Consider the following 14,262-nt stretch of genomic DNA (forward strand, 5'->3'; position numbering starts at 1 on the left):
CAAATTTTGTCCAAATTTAAACTCTTTATTCTTCAAAACTCATTGCGAAAGCGTCACGGCCTTATCTGAAAGCGAAATAATTCTTTACCGCAATGAAAAGGAGCGGTTTATTTTGAAGAATCTTGAGACGCTATATTGCGGTTACACTATTTCGTCCGAAATCCTTCATTTTCTATTGTCCTTTCCTACACTAATAGATATTCACATTGTTTGCTGTAGAGCACTCACTGACGAATTTTTACAGAACGCCGTCAGCTGTTTCAAATTTAAGAACGTAAAAAGGTTCCATTTAACGCTTTGCTATCACATCACGAAACGAGGTATAGATACCCTAATGACGAATGGCAACTTGTCGAAGAAATCGATATTGAATTCTGTCGAAATTTGACGCACGGAAATGCTTACGAGTGGCACTTGCAAGCAAAAAAAGAAAATTGGAAATTAAATTTACGTTACAAAAATTCTGATGTTGAAATAAGCTATCGTACCTACTAGCTGTGTGAAGTGCGTTTAGTGGCCAATTGGCAAATACTTCTGGTTTTACCTTCTGTTTCAATGCCAATTATTCATTTAAACAATTTTGATTTTCTATTCCTTAATGCCCTTAATGTTTGCAATGACATACAAGATTTTGCTTCTAATCTCATTGACATTTTTAGTTTTCTCTTTTAAACATATTTTTTTCACATGTTCACAGATGGCAACAGGTCATTCTTCCGACCCATTATTATATAGTGAACGCAGTAAATCATCAGTAAATATTGATAGACATGCAGATTCACATTTAGAGGAAACGTCAAGAATATTCTTCTTGTTTGTGACAAAATAAATTCAAAAACCTGTTCGTTTCTTTGAGACTGAATTGCGTCGGTCCCACTCGCATTCTTCGTTTTCTGTCGCAGCAACAGACGACATTTTGTAAGATTGATACTCATCGTACACTGAAAACCTGTTCGTCCTGTTGTATGATGACATTTACCATTTTGGCTACAGTGGTTAGGGCCAATTCTAATAAGTCAAGTGCGATTCATGATTCGCTTTCTTACTTAAGCGAAATTGGGGCGTTTTTTTACCCAGGCTGTGGGTCGATTCGACACCCTGACACTCTAATTTTATGGGTTTGAATTCCCTGGTGCAAATTCAAGTCGGTAAAAAGAGACAAAAAGAAAGAGCGATATCTTCAATCGAAAAATCAGATACGCCTGAAGTGTTATTTTATTACGACACCCCCAAGCGAGAATGGCTGAGAGTTTAACTAATAAGGCGTTTTATTTTTAAATACTGAATCCAGTGAATCGCAGGGTTGGCAGGTTGGCTGATCGAGCTTTAAATTACAAGGTAAAGTTCGTTGTTTCAAGAATCAAAAAAATATTACGCTTACGTAATAATTAAAAATAAAAGGATGTCAACTACTATATTTTGTACTTTGACGGTCAATGACACTGGGAATTGAACGAAATACGTTTTTCAGGTAGGTCCGGGTGGCACCGGTTTTTTCGACTCAGCATAGTAAAATATTCCCTGCTGAGTGCTTGAATTAATCCCGCCAATGTTTTATTATTCAACATTGAAAGGTCACCGATCCAAATCGTGGAAACACCGGTTACGTACGGGAGGACGCATGAATGCCCATATATAAAAAAAAATATCTTTTTAAAGTAAATCAAAAATAAATGTAAATCGATGTCCGGCAACCATACAACAGGTTTCATCATTCAATAACAACCGATTCAATGAGGGCCTCGCAATAGGCATTCGATGTTAATTCTGAAAATGAATTAGGACCAGGAATATATAAGAGAATATCGGTCCTTATTTATCGCTATATAATTCTGAGACCCCTCGGGTTTAATCCTATTAGTGTTTATAGGAGTCTTGATTATTTTTAAAAGTTTTTCAAACACAGTTTATTAAATATTTCATGGGCATTTAACATATGCTTCCACAACATAATGTATAGTCGATACACCATTGACTCGCTGATGGATATCTCAATTGCTGATAGGGAGCAATGATTTAGAAACTATACATTAAAGTATTATTGCTTATTCTGAGGATTCCCAACTGCATTTGAATTTGTCACCAGCCGCATTACTAACAACAAACAGTTGTGTTTCTTTCGACTCGGTCACGGGCGTATCCGTTGCCTTTGCGATTTTAGCAGTTTTCTGTAATTCAGGCCAAAATCAAAACAACGTTTAATATAAATCATTTTGGAAAAAATGCAAAAATACTGTGATGAGATGAGATGCGACAATCAAACAAATAATGATGATAGACTTACCGTAAAGGCCATAACTTTATCGCTCATTTCCGAACACGTAATCTTTAATTTGGAATAGTATCTAGGATTTGGCACGAGTGCAATGACGACTCCTTGTTTGGCTTCACTAAAGGTCAGATCGATGGTTCCTGAAGCCGAGTGCGATGCCTTTGTGCAACCATTAAAACCATTTTTCGCGGAATCGGCAATAAGACACTCTGCACAAGAAAAAGAATCAAATTTTATAGGAATAATACGCACACAAATCAAATTGAAAAGAACCAGATTTTTAAAAACCTCTTGATTTGTACCTGTTTTAGCAGGGGTAGCAGTTAAAGGTAGATTTTGCCTTCCTTCTAATGCACCCAATTCGGAATCGCCTTTTATTTGATAACGATACACACTCATCATAAATGACTGTTTTAGTAATAATAATGGCCTCGAAGACGCCGTTGTGTGTTTTTTAATACCTGGTGTCGATTTTGAGTCGGTTTCGCCCGCTGCTGTTGGGAGCAACATTTGATACTGGTAGGGCTGGTAGTAGTTGTAGAATTGATGAGGAGCCACGTAAATTTGTTTGGATTGACGATCGACAACGGACGAAGGAAGAGCCGGTCTCAATTTGGCTGCGTTCACGATGGAACAGCAAATCGTTGCCACCTATATATAAATTACCGCAACAATGTGATATCATTTTTAAAACCAAAAATCAAATGTTTATGAGCTTTGAAAAAAATAAAATGTATATTATAGTTACCAAAAACAACGCAATCGATGCGGAAGTGGAAAATGCCATGGCGCCTCTAATTTATTTAAGCTTTACCCGGGTTATGCAAATTGGAAGAAAAGTTGGACGCAGTATTGTGGGCGACAAATTCAAGTGGAGTGGCGACTGAAATGCTTAGGACAACCTATTTTATAGCTACCGGGGAAGGCGGAACGTTTCGTGAATGCTTATTATGTAAAGATCAATTATTTAAAAAAAAAGCGTTAGGACATCATGCCCTTTCCTGGTTCTTTGATTTAATGACTACATCTCCAAATTTGGTAAATTAGGAAATTTCGGGTGTTTGTCAAGACACCGTATTCCGTTATACTTGACGCGATAGTAGTCAGAAAAGGAACAAACCTTGTCAGATGTGATGAACTGATTACTGATTTCGACCCTAATGTTGTAAAACACAGAACTGATTCACTTACTTGAAGATGAACATTTTATTAATTACCTATGTATGAAATTTAAAAAGTTTAAATCACAGCTGACAAATGCCAAATGTAATTTTTTTGTTAAATATGAGGGCATGTCAGCAAAGACGTATTTGGTAGTTAACTGATGCCATCAGCAAACACACGGCCAATGACTTGGGCCTTGAACTGTGGAAATCGAATACAATCCCGTTCTTGTTTTTCTTTATGAGTTTTCAGGTTATTATTATGTATTCGATGAACTTGATATAGCCTATTATCATTTGATTCGATCTGTCTTGCCTTTATTCAAATGAATCGTCGATCCCTGATGTTTTACCTGTTTCAAAGTTAACGTTTGACCAAATCCTGGACTTCCTACTAATTATAGCCTACCCAAAATTGGAAATGCAAGACGAGTCAAAGTTAAAGAAAAGAAAGAAAAGTGTGGTGAAATACAGCAAACGTAGATACACCAATAAGAGCTTACGAGTATTTTGTGTGTTAGCTTTCACGGAAAGCTCCGCCCTCCCCGTTGGCTATTTAATAAGCTGCACGACACATTTCAGTCGGCACTCAACTTGAATCATTCACCCGTTCAGTTAGATCCACTTAACTTTTATTTAAATTAACGGCTATTTTAAAATTATCTGAATAACAGCAACGATATGGCATGTTCCACTTCTGCATCCTTGCCGTTTTTGGTAAAACTTGAATTATTATTATTTATTTATTTTGTATCAGAATTTGTTCATGTCATATTGTATAGCTTGATAAATAATCCAACCTATATCGATTGATATTCAAAATGAAGGTAGCGATACTTTGCTGTCTCTGCAGCATGACAGCTACCGGACAAGACTGGCCTTCTCTCCCTGCCGCACCTCAGTCCAGACAAATGTACGTGGCTACTCCTCAATTCTACAACTACTACAATCCCTACGCCAGCATGATGCCGGTGGTTTACTCCTATCAAGCTTCTGGTTTTCCAATTTTTCATCCAGCAGCAGGTAATACAAAAATTTCATAAATTTAAAGCAATAGTTGGTGTTTTTTTATAATGGCCTTATGCACCTTTTGAATTCAAAGCCACAGGTGAATCAGTTGTTGAGGTGGCTGAACGTGGTTTTAGAGTATCTGTGAACATACTTCCAGCACCCACAGGTACTATTTCATATTTATACATTTATTGACTTAATTTTTTCGTTGAAAGTTGATAATAACAGGGATTGAAATTATTTTATACTTGTTATTATTTGTGTTTTTACAATACAGAGTGCATTTCTGACGCCGCTGCAACCGAAGGATTGGTCCCTTGTTTGAAAACCACAGCATCGAATCATGGATCTCTTCTTATTAAAATGCCCACAGCCAAACAAATCGCAGTTTTTGGAATCGTGCTGCGTTTTTCAGATTACAGAATTACGCTCAGGTGTTCAGAGATGACTGGTGTGGCAGCCTTTACGGTATCAATCCTTTTATATGTGTTGATAAGAATAAGTTGTCGGAATAACCGTCACTGATTTATTATTATTTTTTTTATTTTTAAATTTCTTATTAATTTGTTTAAATTGTTTATTATTTCTGTTTTTCCTCTGGGGATTGATATGATAGAAAACTGGTCCAATTAATGCACCTTCCGACACGCCTAGAACCGAGACAGGAGCTATGCAACTTGTGGTGACTAGTACGGCAGACAACGGATTAATGAAATGCACTTGGTAAGATATTAGTGTGGCTGTTCATGTGCTGCTCATGCTGCTCATAAGTACATGAATACAGCCTAGTTCTGGCAGTACAATCCAGCTTCGAATCGTTTACATCCATCTATGACAAAATTGGCATGTCATGATGGACAGCAGAACCGCTTATATAATTTAATTCTATCTCGCCCAAAAAAGATTCCAGTTTAGATGAATGCAATAATTTAATAGAAATGTATAATATACCCCCATCGACCGAATTGTTTCAATAAATGAACCAACTCTGGAGTGCAGACACCATTTTGATTTGATTTCACGATAAAATGATGCGAGTGCCTTATTTGGCAATAAGGTCCGCTCACCTATATGTGATCGCGCGATGACGATTAATGGTCAAAATTATTTGGTTGCAATTTTAGCAGTTTTCTGTTCATCATTCGGCAAAAATAAATATATTAAAATGATAGTAGAAAAGCGGAATAATAGCCCTATGCTCGTCTAGATGGTAGATAGTAGTTATACCGTAAATGTAAAGGCCTTGACGCCAGCGGTGATTTCCGAACAAGTAATCTTGACATTGAAATATCTTTTGGGGTTTGGCACGAGTGCAATAATAATTCCTTGGTTAGCGGCTTCATTCTCCAGATCAATATATCGGCCAATTTGAGATCATTTTGGTTCTATTATATTCTAAATGATTTGAAACACATACATGCTTGTATATAGAGTTTAGGGATCTTGATGTTTATTTTTTTAAAGAGTTTTCAAATACAATTTATTAAATATTTCATGGACGTCTAACATTCTACCTGCACAGCAACAACAATAATGTAATCGATACACCACTGACTCGTGGATTGAATATCTATATATCGATAACAATTAAGCATAATAATTAGTCAGGCAGTCGAAACTGTACACACATTGTGGTATTCTAATTTACTTGGATGCTGTATAAAAAAAGCCCGTGACATGTTGGATTATTAAGAGGATTCCCAACTGCACTTAAAAACGTCCTTATCGGCAGCACTGACAACTAGAATTTGCGTCTGTTTCAACTCGGTCACGGGCGTATCCTTCGTCGCCGCAATTTTAGCAGTTTTCTGTCATTCGGGCAAAAGAAAAGTGAATGAATCAGAGGGAAATTTTTGTATAAAGCGGAATAGAATAGGCATTATCTTACCGTAAAGGCCATAACTTTATCGGTGATTTCCGAACAAGTGATCTTGACTTTGGAATATCTTCTGGGGTTTGGCACGAGTGCAATGACGACTCCCTGTTTAGCGGCAGTGAATTTCAGATCGATGTTTCCTGAAGCCGCTTGCGATCCCTTTGTGCAACCGCCCAAGCCGTTTTTACCGGAATCGGCTATAAGACACTCTACCACAAAAAAAAAAAAAAAAAATGAATGACAAATCAACCAATAGGAAAATAGCCGGTTCACGCGATGAGTCAATAATGATAAGAACTACAGCAGGATTTGAAACCTCTTGCATTTAGCATCTACACACCTGCTGCAGCTGGGGTGGCAGTTATGGGCAGATTTTGTCTTCCTTGCAGCAACGCTTCCGGTTCGGAATCATCGCCTTTAATTTGATAAAGAGAGGCAAATATCATTTGTAAAAATGTTTTGGTAATTTAGGTAATAAGGTATAATGGAAGTTGCCGTTTGGCGATTACCTGCAGAGGTCAATTTTGAGTTGTCGATTTCTGTTGGGATCAACATCTGATACTGGAAGCCTGGATCGTAGTAGTTGTAGAATTGGGAAGGAGCCAAGTAAATTTGCTTGGATTGGCGATCGACAGCGGAAGGAAGAGGAACGACCTGACCTGCGTTCACGATGGAACAGCAAATTGTTGCCACCTAAATTTAAACCGCCAAAATTGAGCACATGAATTTGTATTCTTTTTTTAAAACTCAAAATCATACGTTAATGCCGTGAAATTAAAAAAAAAATTGAATAGTTACCAATAACAGTGCAATCGATGCGGAATTGGAAAACGCCATAGCTGATAATTATGAAATATATTATAGCTAATAAACACCCGGTATGCAAATTGGAAAAAAAAAGCTGTTGGACGCAAAGCTGTGTCGACAAATTCAAGTGGAGTGACGACTGAATGTTTAGGACGACGTATTTTATAGCTACCGGGGAGGGCGGAACTTTTCGTGAATGCTTACGTAAAAAAAAAAAAAATGTCCACGATCCCTAAGTTCGGGTTTTTTATTTGATTTAATGTCTGCTGGTCTGCAACTCCAAATTTGGTTAATTAGGAAATCTGGGGTTTATGTAAAGAAACTCCATTCCGTTATTTGACATTTAGAAAGGAAAAAAAAAAAGGTTGACTGCTTGTCAGATGATTATTGATTTTAACGCCAATGTTGCGCAACACGGAACTGATTTACCTGTTCGATGTTTCGAATTAAATATCTGAATTAAGTGGAACTTTGACCTTATTTTTTTAAAGGAAGGGACTGCAAAATAACAGCTGACAAACGCCAACAAATGTGACATATTTTTGTTTTTAATGAGGGCAGATCAGCAAAGACGTATTTGGTGTATAGCTCGGTGTATAGTTAACTGATAACAAAGCTGATATGTCAAACGCACGGTCAGTGACTCGAACCTTGAACTATCGAATATATAAATGTATCCTGTTCATGATTTTCTTCTCTGAATATCCAAAAGACTTTTTAATTTATCATAGAATATAAAACCTGTTGTCTTGTTGCTTTGCCATTCTGGAAACTTTTTTTGTTTCGTTTGTTTCGTTTCTTCTCCTTTTTTGAAATCAAAGAGCCTTGTACTCGTTGATGTTAATGTGTCTGAATTCTTCCTGGATTGAATCAAATCAACAGATTCGGGACCACCGTTGACGAGTTCAAACAAACCAGTTTCCTAGTTGCATCCGATGAACCTTATTATCACTTGCTTCGATCTGCCTTGTCGCATTTCAATGAATAATTAATCCCCGACGTTTCCAAAGTTAAAAAATGTAACGTTATATTGTTTTTTTTTTTTTTTTTTCGACCATACCCTATAGACTTCCTAATTACCCAAATTTGGAAGTACAGACGAAACAAAGTCGAACAGCAGCACGAACAAGAAAGAAAACTATATTGTAAAATTCAAACGCAGCGATACTAATATGCGCTGAAGCGAGTAAGTCTGTGTATCAGCTTTCCCGCGAAAGCTCCGCCCTTCCTGATGGCTATATAATGAGCTGCACGACACATTTCAGTCGTCAATCCGCGAGAATCATTCGCCGTTTGCTTTTATTCCTTGAACTTTGATTCATTAATAAAGGCGGCTATTTTCATATCAGCAGCGATGGCGTTTTCCACTTCCGGATCGATTTCTTTGTTTTTGGTACGACAATTTAAATATATATATTTTTTTATTTTTTTTTAGAATTGTATCATGTCACATAATTAGAGCTCGATAAATGTATTAAAATATTCCAACCTATTGATTATTGATTATTCCAAATGAAGGTGGCAATGGTTGGCTGTCTCTGCAGCATGACAGCTGCCGGACAAGACGTGCTTTCTCCCTCTGCCGAACGTCAGTCCAGACAAATGTTCGTGGCTAATCCTCAATTCTACAACTACTACAATCCTTACGTCATGATGCCGGTGGTTTACCCCCATCAAGCTTCTGCTTTCCCGATTTACCCAGCATCAGCAGGTATATGTTTAGCCTAATTGATAATATACAAAAATGAATTCCGACAGCAACATGCAAAGCTAATTCGTGTTTGTGCTGTGGCATTTTCGTGCCACTTTTGTGAATCTACAGCCGTCACAGAAGGCGAATCCGATGCTGAGCCGATCGAACGCGGTTCTAGAGACACTGTGAACATTCTCCCAGCAGCCTCAGGTATATCATTCATATACTTGTTTGTTTCATGTCCATTTTTATTATTAACTTGATATGGTGTCGTCAAACCAACCATTGATGTCAAACGTGTTTTTATTTGTGTTTCTATACTTTTCTACTCTATAAAGAGTGCCTTTCTACTAATGCTGCAACCGAAGGAATGGCGCCCTGTTTGAAAACCTCGGGAGCGGGCCGTGGGTCTCTTACCATCAAACTGCCAAAAAAAGACCAAGTCGCAATTTTTGGCGTCGTGCGTTCATCCAATTCCAGAATCACGCTCAGATGTTCAGAGATGACTAGTGTTGCAGCCTTTACGGTATATAATTCCGTTCGATTCCGTTATTTATCCATCATATGTTGTTTGATATGATCAGCAAATGCTGGATAAGTTGTGTTTGGAGTGTCAGTACAGGCCTTTACTGATTTCCTTATTTAAAATTGGCTGATCATTCGTTGCTTTATTGCTGCCTTCTTGTTTTTGAATGGCGTACTAAAATTGCTGTTTGTTTGTTTGTTTTTTTCCGCTGGGAATTCATATAGAAAACCGGTCAAATCAATGCGCCTTCCGACACGCCTAGAACCGAGACAGGAGTTCTGCAACTTGTGGTGACCAGTACGGCAGACAACGGATTAATGAAATGCACTTGGTAAGATAGTGCTGAGGCTGCCATTTGCTCAAGTTTACCTATACATACTTGTAGCAGTACCTACTATACATCGAACCGTTTGCATCCATCTAGAACGAGATTTGTCATTTCATGATGGGCAGAATCGCTAATAATTTATAATTCTATCTCGCCCAAAAAAAAAGATTCTGGTTTAGATGAATACATTAATTTAACAGAAAATACAAAAACCCCGCCTCAATGATTTCTTCGCTCGTCTCAACAACAAAAAGTTCTGATTTTATTAGATGCCTGAACTGCATATTGTAATTGATAGAAATACATCAAATTTGAAATGATTCATCGACATCAATTGTTGATGCATACTTGGAATGTGTTGTTAGTATACAAGCCGATCCTGATGTTCCGTTTGTAACAAAGCCCGCCCGCGGACGTGCTGCACGAAGTGATTATGCTGAAGCTTCCCAACTGCACGTCACAGAGGCCGCCCCCGCCGTGCTAACAATAACAACTTGCGTTTGTTTAGTCTCGGTAACTGGCGTATCTGCCGGAGCGCTTATTGTGGATGTAGTCTGCAATATCCAGCCATCGCAATCAAAAAGTTCTGGATTATATTACCAAACACGAAAACGCGTGCCGCTATGGGATTAAATCAACGCCAGATGTATAATAAGACTTACCGTGTGAACGTTGGCAGTTGTGACATCGGCGCATGTTATCTTCAATTTGGAAAATCGTTTGGCATCCGGCACAAGTGCTACGATACCGACTTGGTCGGCTACTCCGAATCTCGCAATAATAGTTCCTGATGGGGCTCGCGATCCCTTGGTGCAACCGGCGTAGCCATTGGTTCTTACATCCGTTTTAATGCATTCTATTCAAAGGTTCAATTATAAATCAATGACAATAAATTAATATGCGTTCAAACATTCTTCATGGCAATTAGAAAGGGAATAGTGAAAACTAGCTATACAAACGCATTTGAATTTGGTACATTTTATTACCTGTATCTACTGGGGTTATTCTAATGGTTTCCGAATTTTGTCTTCCGGTCAATACCAGATCGTCTAGCGAAATCTTTGGATCGATTTCACCTTGAGCTGTTGGCGCCACAAACTGACCTCCGTAGGGTTGGTAATAATTAAAGTACGGTGGAACCAACATGTACATTGATGGGTTATTGAATTGGCGATTGGCAGCGGAAGGAAGTGGCCAGAGATTGGCTCCGGCTGCATTCACAATGAGACAGCAAACCGTCGCCACCTGAAATTTCGGAATTTTAATTTAAGGATAATTAAATAAGCTCAATACATTTTGCAAATTACGTAATCACGATAAGGGAAACAGAAATAAAATAAAATAATTGTAATACCAAATAGAAGGAAATTGAAGTCGAAATTGCCATAGCTGTTATTTGGGGAGAAACGTATAGCAGCCTTTGATCGAATATTAATCGAATAAAGTAGGACGCTGAAATGGTGGTCGGGACCAGAGATTCAAGTCAAGTGGCGCTTAAAATGTGTGTGGCAGTCTTTTATATAGCTATCGGAGAAGGCGTAACTTTTCGTGAATGATGATGAAAGATAAAGAAAAAAAAAAACTCGCGTGCATGTTAGATTCTTGCGCGGATGCTCAATGATGTTCTCCATCGCTTGCCCAAATTTGAGTGATTAAGTCAGAGTAATCAGACACGACGATACTCCGCATTTCAGGTTTATACGCAGTTGTATGAAAGAAATTTTGAGCAACATCCAATGCCAAACTCTTAACGTTAAATTAATTTCAAATTAAGTTTCTGAAGTGATTAACGGTGTATACGAATCGGCCATTTTTATTATGGCCAAAAAAATGATGGGAAAATGCCCACATGAATTTTGGAATCAATTCCCTACGTCACGAATTATAGATGTCGAAATGTAGCCTTACGAAAAATACGTGCGGTCAATGACTCTGCGTTCAAATCGCCTTGAACCACAACGCAATTATTCTGCGTAATAATTCTCGACCATAATCCATCAAACCTCTTGACTGACAGTTGCCCCAACAGTCAATGTCTTTTTTTTTCTTTCCGCCAGGCTCTCTCTCCAATGGAATATTACAGAACCCTAGAAAGAAGGCGTGTCTGAATTCATCTTTGATTGATAAGAGTCAACCGATTAAATGGCCACCATCTGATCCAAGTTCAAAACAAACCAGTTTATTTTTTTTCTTCAAATTATTGCATCTTGTGAAATTCCAACACTTGTATCATCTACCTGATTCCAAATTTTCCAAAGGGTATCAACCCCGAAATGTTTTACCTATTTCTAATTTCGAAATAATAACGGAAGAATTATTTCGCCTTGATGCAAACGCTCCGACTCGGCCCTAATTATATCCACATCTCGAGACTTGCGATGGAAGATGGATTAGTCTCCTATGAATATGCAAATAATAGCCTACCGTGTTCACGTTTGCGTTTTTAGGCATTGGCGCCCAAAGTTTCCGCCCTACCCACGATAGCTATATATAATAGGCTGCACCACAAATTTCAGTCGTCACTCCACTTGAAAGCTTCGTCCACGATTCTACGCTCAACTTTGTTCGATTCGTAATTGAACTTAACATTTTCCAGCGACCATGGCATTTCCCACTTCCTTATTCTTGGTAAGTATTTTATTTTATTATTATTTTATTTTATTTTATTATTATTAATATTTTATTTCTATTATTATTTGATTGTTATATTTTATTTATATTTTTGCTTAAAATGTTTTAAATATATTTGACAATAACTAAGAACTTATGTAATTATTTATTGATTTCAAATCTAGGTGGCGACAGTTTGCTGTCTCACCATCGTGAACGCAGCCGGAGAGACTCTCAGACCACTTCCTTCCGACGCCAATCGCCAGCAATTCAACCAAATGTTCATGGTGGCTCCAACTCATTTGGGCTACAACCAATACCATCCATATGGAGACCAAGTGATGATGCAACCATCCGCTGGAGGTTTTTATCCATACTATCCACTTGCTGCTGGTTGGCGTTATCCATCGGTGGATCAAGGTATATACACTTGCTATAGATTTTGGTTACGTGCTCATTGAATCGTTGAATCATCAAAATGACGCTGATAACAACTGATCACGAGACTCAATTCTGTTGCGAAATCTGATCTAATGATCTCTAAACCCCCTATTGTTATATTTCATTTCATGTTGTTCAACCTCCGTACCATGAAGGTGAATTTACCAAATTGGAATTGAGCGATCGAGCTGCCAGAGATGCTATTATAATCGTTCCAGCAAACGCAGGTAAATCTAATCATAATTTCATCAATTTCAAATAATTACTTTACATCGGTGTAATGAGTTTTGGTTTTTATTATTTTATCAGAATGCCTTTCCGCTACTATTGAGGCTGATGGCATTGGTCCCTGCGTGAAAACCTCGGGAGCTAAGCGCGGGTCGATTTCGATCAAGTTGCCCGCAAACGGTCAGACCGCAGTTGTTGCCATCGTGCGGTCATCAACTTCGCGAATCACGCTCAGATGTTCAGAGATGAATGTCGTGTCAGCCTTTACCGTAAGCTATCCTTAGACTTGCATAAACGCCTTGCCTAATTCGCCGTATAATTTTACGTACAAGAAATGAGGGGCGTATAACGATACTACATATTGAGCTATTCTCAGAAATGAAAATAGGCCTGTTGTTTTGTAACTTTCAAATTTTTCCTTCAATCTATTTTTGTCTTTTCTTTGGAATTCCAGCAAACTGGCAGAATCGCCGATAAATCCGTAGTACGGACAGAGACCGGCGTCATGCAACTGGTGGTGACTAGCACTGGGGCCAACGGCGTTATGAAATGCACCTGGTAATTATCCTCCTCCCATACATTCGGCAGACCACACACCCGTAATATAAACATATCGCTATATCAAGATCGTTTGTCAGTGTTGTCACCGGTTGTCACACTATCAATAATGATGTGTCTTTATATTTATTTATTTCACCAGCGGAAAAACCGCGGCTGATGCATTTCACTATTGTAACCGAAATTCATTTGCCGGTTTTTTTGTTTCAAACTTGAACGAAATAAATTTTCTACAAAAGATTTCAATTGTTTCTCATCGAAAAAAGAAAAAAAAAAAAACGAAAGATAATACCATCGAAGCGAGGGGTATATTATAATAGACAATTGACTTGGAAAATATCTCCCCTCGTCCAGTTTCCTTGATGGAGTGTGTCCTTCAACGAGTAACCAAGAGGGATGAAAGTCATTTAAAGGACATTTCTGCCTTTGCCCGGCTATACCGGGCAATATAAAAGTTGCCTTGACATTTCGCCGTTTCCAGCATCATCCCATCATCTTATAAAAGAAACGGAGTCGCTCTAGACAGGGAGAATTTTATAAAGGAACCATGACTCGGCTGTTGATTTTCTTCTGTCTACTCTACTGCAATCCGGCTTGAACAATGGCCCACCAGCACTGAATGAATAGCAACACGGCAATAAGCCAATATTATACCTGATGGTATACGTGGTGCTTTTCACGTAGCAGCCTAGTATAGGTATCTGCACGAGTTTCGGTCTGACGGTCAGGCCAACAACATTCCCCCCCCC

At 38.3% G+C, this 14,262-nt stretch overlaps 6 protein-coding genes across 10 annotated transcripts; 3 read left to right on the plus strand and 3 right to left on the minus strand.

Annotated features, from left to right (window-relative positions):
* Positions 1 to 1,879: 1,879 nt before the first annotated feature.
* LOC124350012 lies at positions 1,880 to 7,276 on the minus strand. 3 transcript variants are annotated; one of them, XM_046800987.1, is made up of 6 exons: positions 7,121 to 7,276; positions 6,832 to 7,015; positions 6,663 to 6,737; positions 6,335 to 6,531; positions 6,103 to 6,254; positions 1,880 to 1,979 (listed from the first exon to the last, which is right to left on the minus strand). In XM_046800987.1, the coding sequence occupies exons 1-5, from the start codon at positions 7,157 to 7,159 to the stop codon at positions 6,135 to 6,137; spliced, it is 615 nt and encodes a 204-aa protein (XP_046656943.1). In that variant the 5' UTR covers positions 7,160 to 7,276; the 3' UTR covers positions 1,880 to 1,979; positions 6,103 to 6,134. The 3 variants fall into 3 exon arrangements, with proteins under 3 accessions (XP_046656943.1, XP_046656942.1, XP_046656941.1); XM_046800986.1 differs by lacking the exon at positions 1,880 to 1,979 and adding an exon at positions 5,871 to 6,016 and having other exon boundaries at positions 6,095 to 6,254; XM_046800985.1 differs by lacking the exon at positions 1,880 to 1,979 and having other exon boundaries at positions 5,871 to 6,254.
* LOC124350011 lies at positions 1,993 to 3,143 on the minus strand. The gene is made up of 5 exons (XM_046800984.1): positions 3,021 to 3,143; positions 2,734 to 2,923; positions 2,575 to 2,643; positions 2,285 to 2,481; positions 1,993 to 2,168 (listed from the first exon to the last, which is right to left on the minus strand). The coding sequence occupies exons 1-5, from the start codon at positions 3,057 to 3,059 to the stop codon at positions 2,046 to 2,048; spliced, it is 618 nt and encodes a 205-aa protein (XP_046656940.1). The 5' UTR covers positions 3,060 to 3,143; the 3' UTR covers positions 1,993 to 2,045.
* Positions 4,029 to 5,444, plus strand: LOC124350022. Of its 2 annotated transcripts, none has more exons than XM_046800998.1 (5): positions 4,029 to 4,152; positions 4,263 to 4,458; positions 4,538 to 4,612; positions 4,724 to 4,914; positions 5,063 to 5,444. In XM_046800998.1, the coding sequence occupies exons 1-5, from the start codon at positions 4,117 to 4,119 to the stop codon at positions 5,171 to 5,173; spliced, it is 609 nt and encodes a 202-aa protein (XP_046656954.1). In that variant the 5' UTR covers positions 4,029 to 4,116; the 3' UTR covers positions 5,174 to 5,444. The 2 variants fall into 2 exon arrangements, with proteins under 2 accessions (XP_046656954.1, XP_046656955.1); XM_046800999.1 differs by having other exon boundaries at positions 4,544 to 4,612.
* A 1,104-nt stretch (positions 7,277 to 8,380) lies between the features above and the next one.
* LOC124350017 lies at positions 8,381 to 9,880 on the plus strand. 2 transcript variants are annotated; one of them, XM_046800991.1, is made up of 5 exons: positions 8,381 to 8,522; positions 8,648 to 8,840; positions 8,952 to 9,032; positions 9,161 to 9,348; positions 9,573 to 9,880. In XM_046800991.1, the coding sequence occupies exons 1-5, from the start codon at positions 8,484 to 8,486 to the stop codon at positions 9,681 to 9,683; spliced, it is 612 nt and encodes a 203-aa protein (XP_046656947.1). In that variant the 5' UTR covers positions 8,381 to 8,483; the 3' UTR covers positions 9,684 to 9,880. The 2 variants fall into 2 exon arrangements, with proteins under 2 accessions (XP_046656947.1, XP_046656948.1); XM_046800992.1 differs by having other exon boundaries at positions 8,648 to 8,834; positions 8,949 to 9,032.
* Positions 9,881 to 9,916: 36 nt separating this feature from the next.
* Positions 9,917 to 11,181, minus strand: LOC124350020. Its single transcript, XM_046800996.1, has 4 exons — positions 11,031 to 11,181; positions 10,663 to 10,921; positions 10,339 to 10,532; positions 9,917 to 10,230 (listed from the first exon to the last, which is right to left on the minus strand). The coding sequence occupies exons 1-4, from the start codon at positions 11,061 to 11,063 to the stop codon at positions 10,108 to 10,110; spliced, it is 609 nt and encodes a 202-aa protein (XP_046656952.1). The 5' UTR covers positions 11,064 to 11,181; the 3' UTR covers positions 9,917 to 10,107.
* A 985-nt stretch (positions 11,182 to 12,166) lies between these two features.
* On the plus strand, positions 12,167 to 13,753 carry LOC124350004. The gene is made up of 5 exons (XM_046800977.1): positions 12,167 to 12,304; positions 12,472 to 12,706; positions 12,883 to 12,954; positions 13,037 to 13,224; positions 13,410 to 13,753. The coding sequence occupies exons 1-5, from the start codon at positions 12,278 to 12,280 to the stop codon at positions 13,515 to 13,517; spliced, it is 630 nt and encodes a 209-aa protein (XP_046656933.1). The 5' UTR covers positions 12,167 to 12,277; the 3' UTR covers positions 13,518 to 13,753.
* Positions 13,754 to 14,262: the final 509 nt, after the last annotated feature.

This window comes from Daphnia pulicaria, chromosome 7 (assembly GCF_021234035.1).
Source record: "Daphnia pulicaria isolate SC F1-1A chromosome 7, SC_F0-13Bv2, whole genome shotgun sequence".
Lineage (NCBI taxonomy): Eukaryota > Metazoa > Arthropoda > Branchiopoda > Diplostraca > Daphniidae > Daphnia > Daphnia pulicaria.